The sequence below is a fragment of the Loxodonta africana genome, chromosome 3, assembly GCF_030014295.1.
Source record: "Loxodonta africana isolate mLoxAfr1 chromosome 3, mLoxAfr1.hap2, whole genome shotgun sequence".
In the NCBI taxonomy this organism is placed as follows: domain Eukaryota; kingdom Metazoa; phylum Chordata; class Mammalia; order Proboscidea; family Elephantidae; genus Loxodonta; species Loxodonta africana.
Window position 1 is genome coordinate 159,469,236 of NC_087344.1, and position 21,093 is coordinate 159,490,328.

At 40.0% G+C, this 21,093-nt stretch overlaps 1 protein-coding gene across 3 annotated transcripts in view; it reads right to left on the minus strand.

Moving 5' to 3' along the window:
- Window positions 1–1,891: 1,891 nt before the first annotated feature.
- The window catches only part of SLC22A15 (solute carrier family 22 member 15), an 87,071-nt gene continuing 67,869 nt past the window's right edge, over window positions 1,892–21,093 (minus strand). The window contains exons 11-12 of one of the 3 annotated variants that reach the window (XM_064282376.1): window positions 19,350–19,538; window positions 1,892–19,008 (exon numbers count right to left, since the gene is read on the minus strand). In XM_064282376.1, the coding sequence (XP_064138446.1) occupies window positions 18,922–19,008; window positions 19,350–19,538 (276 nt within the window). In that variant the 3' untranslated portion in view covers window positions 1,892–18,921. Of the gene's footprint in view, window positions 19,009–19,349; window positions 19,539–21,093 lie in introns of those variants that run through there. The other 2 variants (XM_023547502.2, XM_064282377.1) reach the window with 2 other exon arrangements.

Consider the following 21,093-nt stretch of genomic DNA (forward strand, 5'->3'; position numbering starts at 1 on the left):
ATCAGTTTGAATCCCCCAGGTGCTTCTTGCAAACTGTATGGGGCAGTTCTACTCTGTCCTATAGGGTCACTGTGAGTCGGCATCAGCTTGATGGCAACAGGTTAATGGGTATATATATAATATTGTGTATGTGTACGCACATACATATACAAAACATTTGCCAAATATGTGCATGTAATATCAGACAATGCAAGAAAAGGGTATGAAAAGCACTGTGCTAAATAAAGGCATACTAGTTTATTTGCTTTCATATGCCATTTGTTTTTCTATTTTAATCTTTTTTTAATAATAGTTTTATTTTGTTGTTGTTGAGGATATACACAGCAAAACATACACCAATTCAACTGTTTCTACATGTACAATTCACTGACATTGATTACATTCTTCAAGTTGTGCAACCATTCTCACCCTCCTTTTCTAAGGTGTTCCTCCCCCATTAACATAAACTGCCCTGCAAGGTTAGTATCTAATCCTTCAAGTCAATATTGTCAGTTTGATCCTGTGTAGATAGTTCTTAATAGAGCATAATGCTCAAGACAGGCCTTTTCACTAGTTCAGTTAAACTACTGTTCAGTTTTAAGATTTGAAGGGATATATTTGATTTAAGGCTTAAAGATTATCTCAGGGTAAGTTTCAGGGGTTCACCCACCCTCCATGGCTCCAGAAAGTCTGGAGTCCATGAGAGTTTCAAATTCTATTTTGCATTTCCCCCCCTTTTGATCAGGATTCTTCTACAGAATCTCTGAGCAAAATGTTCAGTAATGGTAGCCGGGCACCATCCAGTTCTTCTGGTCTCATGGCAAAGGAGGCAGTTGTTCATAGAGGCAATTAGCCACGCATTCCATAGCCTCTCCTAGTCTTGACTCTCCTTTTTCCTCTGTTGCTCCAGGTGAATAGAGACAAATTGCTGTCCCTTGGATGGCCACTTGTAAGCTTTTAAGGCCCCAGGCACTACACAATGAACTAGGAGAACAAAAAAAAAAAAAAAAAAAAACCGGATTCCAACTCATAGTGACCCTATAGGAAAGAGGAGAACTGCCCCACAGGGTTTCCAAGGAGTGGCTGGTGGATTCGAACTGCCAGACTTTTGATTAGCAGCCAAGCTATTAACCACTGTGCCACCAAGACATAGAACAAAAGCACTAAACACATTATTAGGCCAATTCACTGGGATGTCCCATGAAACTATGACCCTAAATCTCCAAACCCATGAGGTATTCGGTTGTACATAAGCAGCCTCAGCAGCTACTTTTTTGTCATTGTTGTAAACATATCTATCACACAACTTTGCCAATTCAACTTTTTACAGGTGTACAACTCATTGACAGCAATTACAATAATCAGCTAGGCAACCCTACTCTTAATCTGTGTGGTTTCCCCATCACCATTAACCACCCTTTTCCCCACTAACAAACTTTGGCCTCTGCACATTTGCCTTTTCTTGTCTTTTTATATAAGTGAGGTCATATAATATTTGCTCTTTTGTGATTGGCTTATTTCGCTCAGCATAATGTCTTCAAGCTCCACCCATACTGTAGCATATATCGAGACTTCATTGCTCCTACTGGCTGTGTAATATTCCATTGTATGCATGAAATACATTCGTTTATCCATTCACCTGCTGATGGACGTTTAGGTTGTTTCCACCTTCTTACTATTGTGAATAGTACAGCAATGAACATTGGTGTCCAAGTCTCTTTTTGAGTCTTTGCTTCCAAGTCTTTTGGGTATATACCTAGGAGTGGAATTGCTGGGTCATATGGTAGTTCTATTTTCAGTTTTTTGAGGAAACACGACAGTGTTTTCCACAATGGTTGTACCATTTTATATTCCCACCAGCAATGGATAATAAGGGCTTCTAATTTCCCCACATCCTCACCAACATTTGCTATTTTCTGTTTTTTTTTTTTTATCTTAGCCATGCTAGTGGGAGTTGAAATGGTATCTCATTGAGGGTTCGATGTGCATTTTTCTGATGATTAATGACACCGAGCATCTTTTTATGTGTCTGGTGGCCATCCGAATGTCCTCTTTGGTGAAATGTCTATTCAAGTCCTTTGCCCATTTTATGATTGGGTTATTTGTCTTTTTATTTTATTCTTAATGCTGGTAAAGAGAGCTTCAAATATTTTTATTTTTAACATAACAGTAACTACTAATAGAACTAAAAACAGAATGTATACCTCTAAAATAACTACAGAAAAAGAAACTACAAAGAAAACACTAGTTTAACACAAAATAGACTATTAAAATAGACTCCAAGATGAGACAAAGTGATTTCAGTTTTGTGCTGTCTACAGGGACATTATGAAGATGGAACAGTTAAGCAAGAATCCTTATGTAATTATTAACATTCATATAAAACATAAACTGCTAGAAATATAAAAAGAAGTTGGAAAAAACACTACGGCAGTAGGAGGTTTTAACACACTTGTATTGATAGATCAAGTAGACAAAAATGAAATGGAGACATGGATAACCTTACCAAGTGCTCATTTAAAAAAAAAAAAACAGAAAAATCATGGCAGAGAGAATCTTAAACATTGTAAAAAGATACTGTACTGACTATATCCTTTGACCACAGTGAAAAACAATAAAAAATAATAAATAATGATGATAAATTTTTCCAGCTACTTGGCAATTTAAAAGAATAATTAAAACAAAACAAAGACACTTTAGATGGTCTAATTAAGACAAAATAAGAAAATAACAATACACAAAATAAGAATGAGAAAGATGTGGTCACAGATATGGAGAGATTACTCTGCAAAACCCTAGGGCAACCAATTTAAAATTTGAATAAAGTGGAAAATGCATTAGAAAAATATAAACTAGGAAAATGGACTTAAAAGAAGAACATTTGAAGGGAAACCACTATAAAAGAAATGACAAATTGTTAAAGTATTGCCTCTTTAGAAGATGCGGGGCTGTTTACTGGTGAGCTCCTACGGACTTCAGGGAATCAGTTTCCATACATTTGTAATAGAATACCAGCCATATGTTTGTTATAGAGTACCAGAGAAAATACTCATAAGCTCACAGGCCAGATTTTACAAGTGAGAACATTTGTCATCAACCATTTTTTAAAAACATAATGGACAAGATATTACTCAGAAGTTGAAATCTCTTTAGTGCCTCTCCCAAGCCCCATTCCCTTCCATCCACCTCCTTCTTCTGCATAAACAACCAAAACCATGTATGAGCTCTGGATCCTTACAGGTCCTGAGGGAAAGGTGGTATTTTTCATCAGTGGGGGAAGCATGGATGGTTGAGCAAATGGTGGAAGCGAAAATAGTCAGCCATTCAGCAAAAAAAAAAAAAAATAATAATAAAGCCAGGCCCCTATATCCCTCCATACACCAAAATCAATTTCAAGTGACTTAAGGAGATAAATAGAAAAGTACATCATCAACAGAACCAGAAGAAAAAGGAGATGAACATTTATCTGAACTTGTATGAGGAACATACACTGAAGACACTGAAAACTTGAACGAAATAAAAATTTAAAACTTCCAAAGTAGGAAACATAAATTCACAACATAGAATGGCAGAGGACCTGAAGAGGCAAGCCACAGAAGAAGGAATACAAATAATTAATAAACATAAAAACGATGACATCTCTCAGTTACCAAAGGCATGCAAATTAAGTCCCAACAATGAGGTGCTTACCCTACCCCTATAACTTGATACTTTGGCAAAAATCAGAAAAAGATAATGGTGTTCAGGAGACTGAGAGGAATCTGGCCCTCATATACTAATAATAACAATGTAAACTGATATGATAATTTTTACCCAGATTTTCTAAACCATGCCCATTTACCCAATGAGTCTGCATCTGAAAATATGTCTGAAGTAAACACAGGAAGTACACCAAATATCTGAACATCTTATTTCTAATAGGAAAAATTGGACAAGCTAAATATCTAACATTCAGATATTGACTAAATTATAACCTATCCATATGACAGAAGACTTTGCAGTCTCTAAAAGTAATTTACTAAGAGAATATTTAATAACAGAAAAATGTTAATGACAGATCGATAAACAGGAATAACATTACCATATATGGAAAAAAGGTGAGGAATGGGTGTCTCTGGGTAGCAGGATTGCATCTGCTTTTTATTTTCCATTTCAGCCTTTTCTGCATGGTCCATCATTTTTACAATTAACACACTATTACTTTTATAATCAGAAAAAATAACTAATATACAAACAATAAAACTCAATATTTAGAGCAGATGATGTCAAAATTGCTAAGGGAAAGTAATACAAAGTGGAAAGGAAAGAGGGCAAAGGGCAGAATCCATGGGAACAATTAGATATAACTAAGTCTGTATATATATATATATATAAACCCTGGTGGCATAGTGGTTAAATGCTATGGCTGCTAACCAAAATGTCAGCAGTTCAAATTCACCAGGCGCTCCTTGGAAACTCTATGGAGGCAGTTCTACTCTGTACTATAGGGTTGCTGTGAGTCAGAATCAACTCAACAGCAACAGGTTTGGTTTGGGTTTTGGTTTTGGTATATATGTATATAAAGCTAAAACAAACAAAAAAAACCAAACCTTTTGCCATTGAGTCAATTCCAACTCATAGCGACCCTTTAGGACAGAATAGAACCGCCCCATGGGGTTTCCAAGGAGTGGCTAGTGGATTCAAACTACTGACCTTCTGGTTAGTAGCTGAGCTCTTAACCACTGCACCACCAGGGCTCCATATATATATATACACACACACACATACATACATATATACAAAATATATGTATATATGTTATCAGACTTGGTTATATCTAGTTGTTCACATGGGTTCTCTATCCTTTGTCCTCTTACATAACCTGCAACTGAATTTTCTTCTTGTTCATCCACCAAAGCCTCCCTGGGTTTTCACAACTGGAACATAGAGGACACTACACTCTGGCCAGATCACCTTCTTTTCTTGAGTATAGATTTAGAGCCAAAACGGAAACATCAGGGATCATTCTTTCTCCCTTAAGGCCCAGAGGATGGTGCAGCCCGCACTGGTCTTCCTCTCCTCAGTTCTCAAACAGCGTTCTAGAAAACACACACGTGTGCACATACGCAGGCACACACACACAACCTCCCCAGTTACTTCTTTCCCACACTTACCCCTCCAACCTGGTTCCAAAAGAAAAAGAGTAAAGATCTGCTGTCTAGGGCTGGAGGAAACAGTCTCTTATATTCCTTGCATTCCTCCCACCAGAGGCTACAGTCTCCTCCCCATCCCAGGAATTCCTCGGAAAAATGGGAGTGAAAGCCTGCTTTTCCCCAGGGGGAAGACAGCAGAAAGGCATTCCTGTAGGAGGAAATGGCATTCAAGAAAGGTCTTCACGGACAAGGAAGAGGAAAATGGTTACAGAATCATGATTTCTTCAGTTGTATTTTTAGCTAGCAAATGAGGTGGATCAGGTGAAAATGTTTTCCTGAAACATTCCATATCGATTTCATTTTTGAAAATGCACGGCACCATGAGGGTCACATTTCTTTTTATGCATGTATTTCATCTTTGTTTTAAAATCTTTGGGGGTTCCTACTTTATTGAAGTCCTACTATATGGTAGGTGGAATTTAACCTACATATCATTTAACCATCATCACACCAGACTGACAATAATGGTGGTATTATTAACTTTTCACTTTATAGCTGAGGAAAATGAGAATGAGAAACAAGTCTCCCTGATTCTAAAACCATTATTTAAGCTGTATTCATTAGGATTTCTGAGGGAACTTAAAATGTCTTTTGGAGAGGTTTCAAACCTAAAAGTTATTAAGCATCAAGTGAAGAAGTTTAATGAGGAAGGAGAAAAACCGGTGGCAGCTCGGGAATCCTGGTTATCCGTTCTGGGCTTTGAAATGTAACTGATCTGACAAGACCATGTAAGGAAATACTTACACGTCCCCTTTGCTGATAGCAGAGAGCTTCCTCTCCTTAAATAAAAGGTTTCAGCCAGTGATGTAATTAAAAGAGAATCCCTGGGTGATGCACTCAGTAAAAGCGCTTAGCTGGTAACTGAAAGGCTGGATGTTTGAGTTCACCCCGAGGTGCCTGGAAAGAAAGGCCTGGTGATCTACATTTAAAAAATAAGCTACAGAAAACCCTATGAGGCACAGTTCTACTCTGACACACATGGAGTTGCCATGAGTCAGGATCGATTTGACAGCAACTGGTACTGGTTATAATGAAAAGACTTAAGAGGGGTAGCTGAGAAGTTATGTGACCTAGACTTCCTTGAAACCGATAGCAGAAATCTCAGCCTGAGAAGTCACTTCTCAAGAAATTCTTCCTTGAAAAAAAACCAAAAATCCATTTCTGTTGCTAGCCAGTTTCCCAAATATGGAGACCAAATGTTCTTTGTAATTGCACCAAGGCCTTTTTACCTGTGCAGTACTTAACCCCCATTTCCTGCTCAGGTCACAGACTCTGGGAAGACTCACAGCTTGAGAAGAAACCTGTCTCACTGATCTTTGACAACTCCGGGTCTATTACAATGCCTGATACACAGTAGGCTCTCAGTGAATTTTTCTTGAATGAACTTGATGGAATGACAGATTAATAGTACCCCCTAACATGAACATGGAGCCATGGTGGCACAGTAGTTAAGCACTTGGCTGCTAACCAAAATGTCGGCAGCTCAAATCCACCAGCCGCTCCTTGGAAACCCTACGGAGCAGTTCTACTCTGTCCTATAGGGTCTCTATGAGTTGGAATTGACTCAAAGGCAAAAGGTTGGGTAAAGTGCATAATGAGAGTAACTTCAAAGGGCACCCCAAAAATATGGCAAAGAATTTTGCCATCTTCTTTATAAGATTATGATGAGATTCAGCCCACTAAAGTGGTGTCTGAATCTTGACAACCTTCCCAAGCAATCCATATTCCAGACTGACAAATGTATTCCTCCATTGACTTAATTCTGGAGAAAAAAAAAAAAAATCTCAATAATACTAAAAAAAAAGGTAGGATCTCCAAGGAATTTATTAGAATTTTTCTTAAAATGGTCTGCATCCAGAAGGTGCCTAATCAAAATGTCTGAGCCTTAACTTTGTAAGGATTCCACCAGCATCTGTTCTTCTCAATTTGCTTTTTTTGTCCTGAAAGCCGAGAAACCTTGGTGGTGTAGCGGTTAAGAGCTGAGGCTGCTAACCAAAAGGTCTAGTAGTTCTAATCTACCAGGTGCTCCTTGGAAACCCTATGGGGCAGTTCTACTTTGTCCTATAGGGTCACTAAGAGTTGGAATCGTCTTGACGGCAACAGGTTTCCCCCCTGAAAACCAGGGAAAAGTTGGAGCAATTTCTTTGTCTTTGAGAAAGAAATATCCTCTTTTCTCTTGAATTAACTATCCTTCACAGGAGGCAGTTCAGAGCGGGTAATTAAATGCATGGGCCTTGGCCAAAGACAAAACGGGATTTAGACCAGCACGGCCACTTACTAGCTGTGATCTTGAGAAAGTTACTTCATATCTCTAACCTTCATTGTTTTCATCAGCAACGCAGGGATTATTAACCCTTACCTAACAGAGCTGTTGTGTGAATTATATGCCAAAACATATGGAATGTACTTAACATGGTAACATGGTGCCTGGTACTCAATGCATGGTAGTTATAATCACCATCATCTTCAGATAGAACCCATAGTAGAATACAAAAAAACCAAACCAAACCCAATGCCGTCCAGTCGCTTCCGACTCATAGCGACCCTACAGGATAGAGTAGAACTGCCCCATAGAGTTTCCAAGGGGCGCCTGGCGGATTTGAACTGCCAACCCTTTGGTTAGCAGCCGTAGCACTTAACCACTACGCTACCAGGGTTTCCAATAAGACCTGGTTAAAACTCAAAAGGGCATTGGTTGTTCAGTAGTACAATACTCACCTTCCATGTAAGAGACCCAGGTTCGACTCCCAGCTAATGCAACTCATGTGCAGCCACCATCTGTCTGTCAGTGGAGGCTGAGTGGTTTCAGTGGAGCTTCCAGACTAAGACGAACTAAAGAGAGAGGCCTGATTTCCAAAAACCAGCCGCTGAAAATCCTACTGATTACAACAGTCTGATCCACAACCAATCATGGGGCTGGCACAGGACTAGGCAGCCTTTTGTTCCTTTGTGCATGAAGTCACCACGGGTCAGGGGTGACTGAAAGACACCTGACAACAAAATTCAAGAACCACTGAAGAATCAGGGCAGTATAGGATAGTCTCTTAAGACGTGACCTGTGAAGTCCAATGGCCTGGGCTTGAAGCTAGGTTTGCCAAGTGTTAGTTGTGTGATTTGGGCAATTAACTGAATCTGAGCCTGTTTTCTCTTCCATACAATGAAACCAACAATATAAATTTCATCATTTTCTTCTGAGGATTAGATGTGTCACCTGTTGCCATCGAGTCAGTTCTTACTCATAGCGACCCTATAGGATAGAGTAGGACTGCCCCATAGGGTTTCCAAGGAGCCTATGGTGGATTCGAACTGCCGACCTTTTGGTTAGCAGCCAAGCTCTTATCCCCTGCACAACCAGGGATCCGAGATACATAAAATTCTTAGAACAATGCTCAGCAAAGTTTAGCACTTTTAATCCAGCACCTAAATGGACCTGAAACATAGGAGTTCCTTGAAAATTTAATGAATAAATGTGATTTTCACCTATAGTGAAATAATCTCTTGAATTCTAGAAACTAGTTGAAGAAATCTTTTATCTTTCATGTACTTTTCCCAAATTATAAACTTGAAACTATCTGGGGTGGTTTCAAAGGCTGAGGAGGAAACTGAAAGACACACAAAGCCTATGCTGTCATTCCATTTCTCATTTGGCATCACTAAGGATATTAATCATTCAATTTCTCTGCTTAATTCACTCTAATACATTGTTCCACATGAGCAAAATAACATTAACTTTGTTCTCCGATGTTATGGATTGAACTGTGTTCCCTCTCCCCTGTCAAAATATTTACATATATGTTGAATTCCTGGTCCTTGTACCAGTGAGTGGAGCCCTGGTAGTGCAGCAGTTAAGAGCTCAGCTGCTAACCAAAAGGTTGGCAGTTCAAAACCACCAGCTGCTCCTAGGAAACCCAATGGAGCAGTTCTACTCTCTCCTACAGGGTTGCTATGAGTTAGAATTGACTGATGGCAACAAGTGTGTGTGTGTGTGTGCGCGCGCATGCACGCGTGGCTGTGGATAGGATCCTGATTGGAAATAGGGTTTTTCTTGATATGTTAATGAGGCCATACCAGTATAGACTGGATCCTAGACCTAATCACTTCTGAGTTATAAAAAGGGCAGAATAGACATAGTCACACACGCACACACACATAGGCGATGACAAACGACATGTGAGGAACTGTCTACAAGTAAAGGAACACCAAGAATCGCTGACAGACATCAGAAGTTTAGGAAAGAAGCCCACAGAAGGAACTGACATGGCTGAGACCCTGATTTGGATTTCAGCCTCCAAAACTGTCAGAAAATAAATTTCTGTTCTTTAAAGTCCCCCACTTGTGGAATTTGTGTTACAGCAGCACTATGAAACTAAGTCATTGGATTTTTTTCCTCAGAATTCTCTGGTGCTGCCCCAGGCCTTCAGCCTTATATTCATGCTTCTCCCCTTTATCAGTGGAATCCTTATCAAGCCTTGTCCCTCCGCTGATAAACTGGGGAGATCATAAGTGTTTCACTGTAAAAAGTCTTCTACATATACAAACGCTACCTGTTTGCTATGGTATTGGTGACTCAGTAACTACGGAATTCTATAGTCCAACTGCACCTAAGGACATTTTCTGGTCTTAAAGATGTTTTGGAACCTAAACCAAAACCAATCACTTTGCTGTGGAATCGATTCCAACTCATAGCCACCCTATAGGATAGAGTAGGACTGCCACATACGGTTTCCAAGGACTAAAAGGTGGATTTGCCCTGCCAACCTTTCAGTTAGCAGCCAAGCTCTTAACCACTGCACCAACAGGGCTCCAAGGCATATAAAATTCTTGGAACAATGCTAATACATGTTAGCTCTTTTAATCCAGCACCTAAATAGGACCTGAAACATAGGAGTTCCTTGAAGACTTGATGAATAAATAAACGTGATTTTCACCTATAGTGAAATAATCTCTTGAATACTAGCAACTAGTTGAAGAAATCTTTTATCTTTTACGTACATTTCCCAAATTATAAACTTCTTTTTGTTTTAATTGTGCTTTAGGTGAGTTTACACCTCAAGTCAATTTCTCATACAAACATTTATATACATATTGCTACATGACACTAGATGCAATCCCCACAATGTGACAGCACGCTCCCCCTTTCCACCCCAGGTTTCCCATGTCCCTCCAACCAGCTCCTGTCCTTTCTTACCTTTTAGTCTTGCCTCCAGACAGGAGCTGCCCCTTTGGCTTCGTGTATTCGCTTAAACCAAGAAGCGCACTCTTCACGAGTATTGTTTTATAGTTGTCTAATCTTTGGCAATGGTTTTAGTTCTCGGTTAACAGTCTGGGGGCCATGGCTTCAGGGGTTCCTCCAGTCTCAGTGAGACCATTAAGCCTGGTCTTTTTAGATGAATTTGAATATTGCGCCACACTTTTCTCCTGCTCCATCAGGGACTCTGTTGCATTCCCTGTCGGGGTTGTCATTGGTGGTAGCTGGGCACCATCTAGTTCTTCTGGTCTCAGGCTGATGGAGTCTCTCTGGTTTATGTGGCCCTTTTGTCTCTTGGGCTAATATTTTCCTTATGTCTCTGGTGTTCTTCATTCTTCTTTGCTCCAAGTGGTTTGGGACCAATTGGTACATTTCAGATGGCCGCCCACAAACTTCTAAGACCCAGATGCCACGATGCAGAACATTTTAATAAACTTTGTTATGCAATTGACTTAGATGTCCCCTGAAACCATGGTTCCCAGACCCCCGCGCCTGCTACTCTGTCCCTTGAAGCATTTGGTTTAGTCCAGTTGTGCTGACTTCCCCCGTAGTGTGTTGTCCTTCCCTTCCAAGATGATTGCCTACTAGCTAGTGAATTCCCGTCTCCCTCTCTCCCCACCCTAGTAACCGTCAACAAATGTTTTCTTCTGTGTTTAAACCTTTTCTTGGGTTCTTATAATAGTGGTCCCATACATATTTGTCCTTTTGATACTAATTTCACTCAGCATGCCTTCCAGATTCATTCATGTTGTGAGATATTTCCCAGATTCATCATCGTTGCGTAGTATTCCATTATATGAACCATAATTTGTTTATCCATTCATCTGTTGATGGGCACCTACATTGTTTCCATTTTTTGCTATTGTGAACAGTGCTGCAATGCACATGGGTGTGCATATATCTATTTGTGAGACAGCTCTTATTTCTCCAGGATATATCCCAAGGACTAGGATTGCTGGATCATACGGCACTTCTATTTCTAGCTTTTGAAGGAAGTGCCAAATCAATTTCCAAAGTGGTTGTACCAAATTATAAACTTAAAGCTATCTAGGGTGGTTTGAAAGGCTGGAAAGGAAACTGAAAGACATACAAAGCCTATGCTCTTGTTCCATTTCTTATTCGGACGTCACTAAGCTTCTTAATGATTCAATTTCTCTGCTTAATTCACTCTAATACGTTGTTCCACATGACCAAAACAGAACTTTGTGTTTTGATGTTATGAATTGTGTCCTCTCCCCTGTGCCCTCCCCTCCAAAAAAAATATGTATGTGTTGAATTCCTAGTCTTTGTACCTGTGGATAGAGCCCTGGTGGCTTAGTGGTTATGAGCTAGGCGGCTAACCAAAAGGTCAGCAGTTCAAATTCACCAGCTGCTCCTTGGAAACCCTTTGGGGCAGTTCTACTCTGGCCTATATAGTCGCTGAGTCGGAATTGACTGAATGGCAACAGGTGTGTGTATGTGTAACTGTGGATAGGATCCTGTTTGGAAATAGGGTTTTTATTTGACATGTTAATGAGGCCACACCAATATAGGGTGGATCCTAAACCTAATCACTTCTGAGTTATAAAAACAGAATTCAAACACACACACACTCACACACAGAGGCACACAGACTCAAGGGATGACAAATAACACATGAGAAACTGCCTACAACCAAAGGAACACCAAGGATTGCTTACAGACACCAGAAACTGGAAGCCCACAGCTCAGGCCCTGATTTTAGCCTCCAGAACTCTGAGAAAATAAATTTCTGGTTCTTTAAAACCCCCCACTTGTGTATTTGTGTTACAGCAGCACTAGGAAACTAAGACATTGGATTTTTTTTGCCTCAGAATTCTCTGGTGCTGCCCCAGGCCTTCAACCTTATGTTCATGCTTCTCCCCTTTATTAGCAGAAACCTTATCAAGCCTTGCCCCTCTCCTGATGGGCTGATAGGAAAATTAACTTTTTTCACTCTAAAAAAAGTCTTCTATGCTATGTATTTGCTATGATATTGGTGGCTCAGTAACTATGGAATTCTATGGATGGAGAAAATAAATAAAACCAACTTTTCCTTTATTCTCATTTTTTTCATTCATTTATTCCTTTGACAAAGCAATTTTTGGTCAAAGGTGCCCTGTATTTTAATCAACATATAAGACTCAGCTTCTGAGTTACTGGGCAGATACAAAAATCTATACATTAATCTAATATTCTAGTATGAATGATTTTTTTTTTTTTCACCCTTAATGTGCTGATCCCTCAAATGCCTGGAATCAAACTGACAGCTTTCCTGGATGTTTTATATATTAAGTTTCCATAGGTAAATTTTAAGAGACCTGAATGTCACATTGATGGTTATGCCAAAAATTCTTCATAAAAATATTTTCTTAGGGTAGACTGCCTCTCTGTGGGTGCAGGGAGATTTAAAAAAAAAAAAAAAGTAATCAAATTAACTCAGTTTATAATTCAGAAGGCTGAATGCAACTTTGGCAATAAGTTTATAAGTACATGAACAAGATTATTCAATAATCCTTCTTTACTTACTTCTATTCTCAAGGCAGACATCTTAGATCTTATTAAAAGGAACATATTCTAACCCTAACCCTAACCTCATACAAAATGACAAGATTAAGCAATGAGAAGGTTCAGGTGGAATGAGGGCCTCTCTAGTGACCTAGAAGTAGCTTTCCAAAGTGAAATAATCCACTGACTTCTTCTCAAACTGATTTTGGGGAGGAGCATCCCTTTTTTAAAGTACATAACTACAGATAGACCAGATAAACCAACCTTGACTGCCTGGTGTCTGGACATTGACTCATTAGAAATTTAATGAATGCCTACTGTGTCCCAGACATCATGCTAGTTCTTAAGGCCACTAAGATGAATAACACACAGCTTGCTCTGGAGTTCAGTGTAGCAATAGAGCTGACATGGAATTGTGGCAGAAGGCTACAACACATGGGGTCCAGGGCTATAGTATGGAATGTACTAGGAAACAAGACATGGAACCTATTTTCACAGATCTATTTTTTTTTTTTTTTATGGTTTAAAAGGAAGACACCATTATTATGAAACTACACAACAAGTACTATATGGAAAAGTACAGGATGCTTGAAGAGCACATAACAGAGAGAGGCTGAGGTAGCACTACAGGAGATAAACGAAAGACATCAATAATTTTAATAAGACAACTTCTGGAACATGGGGAAAAAGATAATCATTATTAAGATACAGCAACGAATTAAACTCAGATACAAAGACCTGTTAGGCTCAAATTCTTTTGTAAGCAGTTTATTCTTTCAAACAATAAGTGACAATATGTCTCTGTGGGAGACTGCAGACTTAGCCAACTAGGTCAACAAGATCACTGGTAAATGCAGATTTGGGGCTGTTACCCATGGTCTGGCTTTTCCAAGTGATGACTAAGTTATCCACTTCAATTTACAATATACTCTAATGCCTCCACCAGATCCAGTCCACTTAGGATCCTTTAACGGCACACTTTAAGATACCTGTGGTAGGTATATGTGACAACAGAAGCAAAGTATGGAGTGACGAGGCCAGGAACCAAGGAATTGCCTCTAGAAGCTGGAAGAGGCATGAAATAAATGCTCCACCAAAGCCACCAGAAAGAACCAGCCCTGTTGACATTTTCATTTTAGCCCCTTAAGACTCATTTTGGAGTCTGACCTCCAGAACTCTAAGAGAATAAATTTCTGTTGTCCAAAGCCACTCGTTTATGTTAATCTGTTGTAGCAGCAACTGGAAACTAAATCCATTGTTGTCGAGTTGATTCCAACTCATAGTGACCCTATAGGACACAGCAGAGCTGCCCCATAGGGTTTTCAAGGCTGTAATCTTTAAGGAAGCAGACTGCCAAATCCTTCTCCTGTAGAGCAGCTGGTGGGTTTGAAACACCAACCTTTCAGTTAGCAGGTGAGCATTTAACTGCTACACCACCAGGGTCCCTTTGGAAACTAACACAGCACCCTATTACTCATGTAAACTAAAAAGTTGGTCATGAAATCGATTAGGTGGGCCACAAACAGCATTTCTGAAAAATAAAACAGAATAGAAGTTATCACTGTGCCTAGCAAGAAGAGTAAGTATTGTTTCATTAAAGTTATGTATACGTGGGTGGGGAAAAAGGGGGAGGACGGTGAGAGGGGTAGAGAAAGAGAGAATAAAAATATATGGAAAGTGTTTCCTACTATAGTAATGATCAAAAAAGTATGAAGGCCAAGGTGCCTGGAGGGTGAATAGATGCTGCGAGCCAGTCCACCATACCTACTACAACACCTCTGCTAAGGAAGGTGTCTTTTATTCCTAATCTGCTAATACTTTTAATTTTTGAATGGGCATTGAATTTTGTCAAATAATCTTTATGCATCCATTGAGATAATCATAAGGTCTTTTTCTTTTAATGGCAGATTTTTTCAACAATGTATCATCTTTGCATTTTTCTTTTTCTAAAAATATTTTTATAATTATCTTTCATGCCTATGACTCCCCAACTTTGCTAAAGTGTCTGTCACACACATTGCCTATAATTTCTAGCAGGTTCTCTATTGCCCAATTTGCCAAAGATACTGCTATATATCCTGACACACTCTGTAAGAACAAAAGGCCTATGTTTTGTGATCCTTTATTAAACTCACAAGAAGCCAAAATAACTGTATTTTATTTAGTTAAAAAAAAAAAAAAATCTAACCTTTTATAAACACCTTTTCAATTTAAGAACCAATAATCAAATAGGAACTTGTAATAGAGGAGTGAGTTCTAATGGAAAGCCATATTTTAATTTTTCTATGTATTTGTTAAGAATATAAATCTACTTCATCAATTTCACTTCCATAAAAAAACCTCTCCAGATTACAGTGCCCCACAATTTTCATCTGATTGTTTTATTTGTTTTTTAATACTAAAGAATGTCTATAGTACTTGAAAGCAGTCAAACTGACAAGTATTAGATTTCCCACTGGGCAGTGGTTTTAAGTCATATAATCAGGAAACTGCAACACAGCTTCTTCCAACGTACTGGTGTGGTTCCAAGGTTCTGGACATGCTGTTAATAAGACCTTTGACCCTGGAAACCTTGGAGTTTATGTGTCTTACATTTTTCCTGCTGCTTTTTAGGAGAAAAGAAATATAGTTTGGGGCACAGCAAAAAAAAAAGGGAACTTTTTACAAATCATCTCCACAAAAAAAAAAAAGGTACCTATCAATGTTCTGAATAATTTAATCAACGCAGATATACACACATGCATTCCCTACAGTCAATATTCTTCAACAGTTACTATGAAACAGTAGAAAGAAAAAACAGTTAATTATTAAAGTTTGCTAAAATCCAAACCCAACCTACTGCCATTGAGTCGATTCCAACTCATAGTGACCCTATAGGACAGAAGAGCACTGCCCTATAGGGTTTCCAAGACTGTAATCTTTTATGGAAGCCGGCTGCCACATCTTTCTCCCACAGGACGGCTGGTGGGTTCAAACTGCCAACCTGTTAGCAGCCAAGTGCTTAACCACTGTGCCACCAGGGCTCCTTAAGTTTACTAAAGGACTGACCACCTAAAATGAGACAAAATTTAGTGATATTTCTGACATGAGCAGTTGATAGCCCAGCCTATCCCTCCCTCCCATTCTCCATCCCATAGCTAGGAAAGGAGACCCAGGAACACAATTGATAGGCACTTCATTTATACAGCCAGAGGCACAGGCAACCCTGATGCCAATAGAGAGATGGACTCCCAATTGATCTTCAAATGGAACACATCCGTAACACTGGTCGTGTCTGGGTGTTGAGCCTACGGGTGATGGTTTTTCTCCTTCTGTTTTCTATAATGGGATGTATTGCTCTTATAATGAGGATAAAGTTCTAACCAAAAATTTATATATAGTTTTATTTTTAATACCCAACCACTGAAGAGGAGCTCCTAAGTGTCCTTCTCAGTTTTTCCTCTCTTCCTCTCCTAATGGTGGGTGGTGGGTTTCCATTTTCAAAGAAAGGCCAGGCAGGACTCTACCATTTAGGGGTTTGGGTCAGATTTACCAACAGTGGAAGTTGGTAAGAATGCTATTGGGGGGGCGGTTCCCATGACCTCCGTGAAGGCTAGAAACAGTAATATTGATCAGGTCCTTACTGTGTCTAGGAGTCCCCGGGTGGCACAAATGGTCAAATGCTCAACTACCAACCGAAAGGTTGGTGGTTTGAACGCATCCAGAGGTGCTTTGGAGGACAGGCTGGTGATCTGTTTCCAAAAGGTCTCAGCTATGAAAACCCTTTGGAGCGCAATTCTACCCTGCCAACGACTCGATGCAACTGGTTTACTGTGTCTACGGCAGTGTGCTGGGAACAGCAGGGAGAAATAAATAGTAGTAGATAGAAATGGCTCCTGTTTGTGAAGAGCCTAATACCAATACATAAACAAGTGCATACAGACCACCATTAAAAGACATAAAAATACTTTAACAAATACAAAGGTACCCATTGACATAGTGCAAACCAAAAAGTTAATGTGGAAGAGAACAGGAGTGTATTCGGAGCCAATTGGGGGTGATGACTCCCAGGTTTCCAGAAACAGTCACGGTAACATCTTCTCTACCTCTAATGCATTTTTTCCTCTAAGACATTACCAGAAATGACAATTCTGAAAACAAAGACATTTTCCTAGCTGGGAAAGTGACTAAAGCAATGCTGCCCAAGTTGGTTGGTTCCACGTTAATATTCCTATTTGAGATATCATTCAAGTTTCCTGGGGAAACTGACGTTTTCAGCACATGGTTTTAGGAAATTACGTACAATTCTGATTTACATGAAAGTTGGCTATTGTTGTTAGGTGTCATTGAGTTGGTTCGGAATCACAGCAACCCTGTGTACCACAGAATGAAACGTTGCCTTATCCTTCGCCATGCCCACAACCATTGTTATGCTTGGGCCGATTGTTGCAGCCACTGTGTCAATCCACCTTTTTGAGGGTCTTCCTCTTTTCTGCTGACCCTGTACTTTACTAAGCATGATGTCCCTCTCCAGGGACTGATCCCTCCTGACAGCATGTCCAATGTAAGAAGCGGTCTTGCCATCCTTGTTTCTAAGGAACACTCTGGTTGTACTTCTTCCAAGACAGATTTGTTCATTCTTTTGGCAGTCCATGGTATATCCAATATTCTTCACCAACACCACAATTCAAAGGCATCAACTCTTCTTAGGTCTTCCTTATTCATTGTTCAGTTTTCCCACCCCTGTGATGTGACTGAGAATACCACGGCTTGGGTCAGGCGCATGTTAGTTTTCAAGGTGATCTCTTTGCTTTTCAACACTTGCAGCAGGTTTGTCCAACGCAATGTGTCTTTTGATTTCTTTACTGCTGCTTCCATGGGTGTTGGTTGTGGATCCAAGTAAAATGAAATCCTTGACAATGCAGAAAGTTGGTCGTACTTAATAAAAAACCTCCATTTCCTATGAAATTATTGTGCCTTCTATTCTAACTAAAGGCAGGGGCTGATTGCAGACAAGAAGAGTTAGAGTTCTTAAATGTTATCCAAGTCTCTAATTACACAACACTGAAAGCAAAACAACCCCAAAATTCATGAAAGACAATTTTCTTTCTTATTAAAAACTGGATCTTTTCATTGCTTTAGAGGCAAATGATCAACATGCCACTTTTTAACTGCCTTCCATCTTTATAAAGCTTTATCATTTACTGTGTATGCTTTTGAGCTTATTGCTGGTGGCGGAATCTCAGATGGAAATTTTTCTGGAGGTATGTACAAGTGGGAACTAAAGAGATTACACAATCTGAGCATCGAAGGGAGCTAGCAGGGCTGTGAGTCAGAAGAAAATTGCTTTGGTACATTTGGCTTGTACTCGTCAATCATCTGTGGGACCAAAAGGCACAGGTACTCAAGACAACCACGAGGCTGGGAAGCAAGCTGAAAACTCAAACGTCATCAGTTCCGGTAAAGCTGGAGGGCCTCGGGCCACACAAACACCTCTCAGTGCTTTTCCTCCAAAACAGAGCTGAAATCCTAATACCAATCAGCCTCTGAAGATTCCTGGTGAAGTACAACTGGTAGAGATAGGTATCAAAAATCGTATAAAGATTCAATCTTAAGAATGTCTTATCCTACTGAAAGGGTGAAAAATTGTACGTATCTGCCTTTAGGTCATGATGAAGGAAAAGCAGCGTGATCAAACTTCTAGAAATGATTCTGCCTACCATTCTGGAATGTGTGTTTGAGTTACTGGGCCGGAGGTCATGATCCCAACTTAAACCTGAATTTTTGGACAAATTTTGGACAAATTGAAGGAAATTGTTCCTTCAATGCAGTGAGTTCTCTCTCATGAAATCTCTTCTCCGGCTCTTCCTGTGCCTCAAAAAATCATGCCACACTGAGGACCACCTACATAAGTTCACGTCTGTCTGTCTACAGTTCTCTAAGATGTCAAGGGAGAACCTGCCTTAGCCAGAGGCGTAAAAGATGATCCAATGCTTCTGAGGAGATATCTGGGGCTCTTCACTTAAGCATCTGAGTCTCTTCGTCCGCATCATAAAACTCCTCTTCCTCACTCTCGTTCTCTAACATGCTGTCTTTGTCTGTAGACTGAAACAGGAAAAGAGGAAAGGGCAGTAAAATGATGTCACCTTTCTAAAATGAAAATTACCATCTACCTATTCAATGGACAAATGTATTTCTATGACATCTATTCTCCTACGAATTAGCCCCTACAAGTACTCCGATAATGTTAATAAACCACACCTATTGTCTTTATTTCTCTTAAAGTGAGCAGCTATTGCATTCTACACCTTTGTTTTCCAGCAGTTTTACGCAGTTCTATTCAATCTGACCACAGCATTCTTGTTTTCAAAAGCTGTACCTTATTCAAGTGCTGGATATGAATGAATGGTTAAAAAAAAAACAACAACAAAAAAACCCCATCATACCTGTGGGGGATCCAAAGTCTGTAATGACAGAGCTTCCTCTCCCAACCTCCGATAGGAATACACCTGAAGGTCAGAGAAGGTCTCTAGCAATGGGCTATTAAGGGTTTCAGGCAATAATAAACTCAGGAGGCCTGAGGCTAGGCCGGTGGCTCCAAAGACAATGAAGGGTAAAGACCACTGCACGTATTTCTGTGGGGACAGGAGTAGGAAGAACGCAAACAAAAAGTCAGTGTTGGTTTCCCTAGCAGAGGTCATCAGCAGTCTCATGACTAAAAAACTAACATTATTTACTATCCCATTTAATCTTCCCACAAGCAGCCCTGGTGGCAGTGGTTAAGCGGCTAACGGAAAGGTCGGTGGTTTGAACCCACTAGCTGCTCCTAGGGAGAAAGATGTGGCAATCTGCTTTCATAAAGATTTACAGCCTTGGAAACCCTATGGGGCAGTTCTACTCTGTTCTACAGGGTTGCTATGAGTCAGAATCAACTTGACGGCAATGGGTTTTTTGGTTTTGGCAATCTTCCCACTGGAATTCACTACAGATCAATTCTCTTTCCTCACAGAGAACTGCCCTGGGAAATGACCCAATGACTCATCAGGCACAGAGAGATGGGAGTGAGTAAATGAAAAAGTAGCACTGGTACGTGAATTGGAAGCAGCAGACTGTCTTACGCACGCACGGGGTGGCTACTGTGGGAGATGGGGGCATGGGCTGTGTGTCGGCAGAGCAGGCCTACAGGGTCTGAGATCGCAAGAAACCTGGTGCTTAGCATCGATTCCACGTAATAACTTATAATACAGTGATTTGCATATGCTCATCACATAGGCGACACCCCCAAAATATTTGCTAATGACAAACTTTAAAGTTCTCAACCTGGAATCAGCCAAATAATCTCAATCCTACATACCCTCCCTCATTGATTCACTCAACACTATAGCTTAGAGGCACAGAGATTAAAGGAATAAAAACTCTGCGCAGAGACAGGGAAACTAGGGTACAAGAAATGGAACAACCAGAGCTTAATTAAAGAGAACGCTGACACCTTGTGAAAAATGTGATCAATGGCACTGAACAATTTGTGTAGAAATTGTCAAATGGGAACCTAATTTGCCATGTGAACTTATACCAAAAACAATAATATACTACTTATAAAAAAAAAAAGATACTCTGAGCAGAAGAAAAAAACCCACCACACACACAGAGCTTGTAAACTGCTTGAAATAAATATGGTAAGCAACCATACTATAAACAATTGCTTCAGAGATCAAAAAATATAATCTTAGGAATATCTTCTTTAAATACAATTAGATTCAACGCTAACACAGAGAACACTCCTTGTGGGATGTTGCTTTGGGGCCTTTCTGAGAACTGATTAACATTCCTGAGTCCAGCACAGATGCAGCTCTGCTTTAAGCCCTGGTATGGGCTTCCAGTGTCCACATGGGTGGGACCATGTTAATTCTGTGGGTGGGACCACTGCTAGTTTAGGACTGCCCTTCAGATAAATTCTTCCTGATTTTTCAGAACTGAAGAGAAAAAGGAGGAGGAGGAAGGGTGAGAGAAGAGAAGGCAGAGGGGAGAGGAAGAGAGAGAGGAGGGAAAAGGACCTTTCCGTTAGCAGCCGAGCACTGACCCACTGTGCCACCAGGGCTCCCTCCACAAGGCCACACTGGGTATTATATTGTTCCGGGATCGTCATCCAAAGTGGGATATCTTAGCAATAAACCCCTAATGTTGGACACA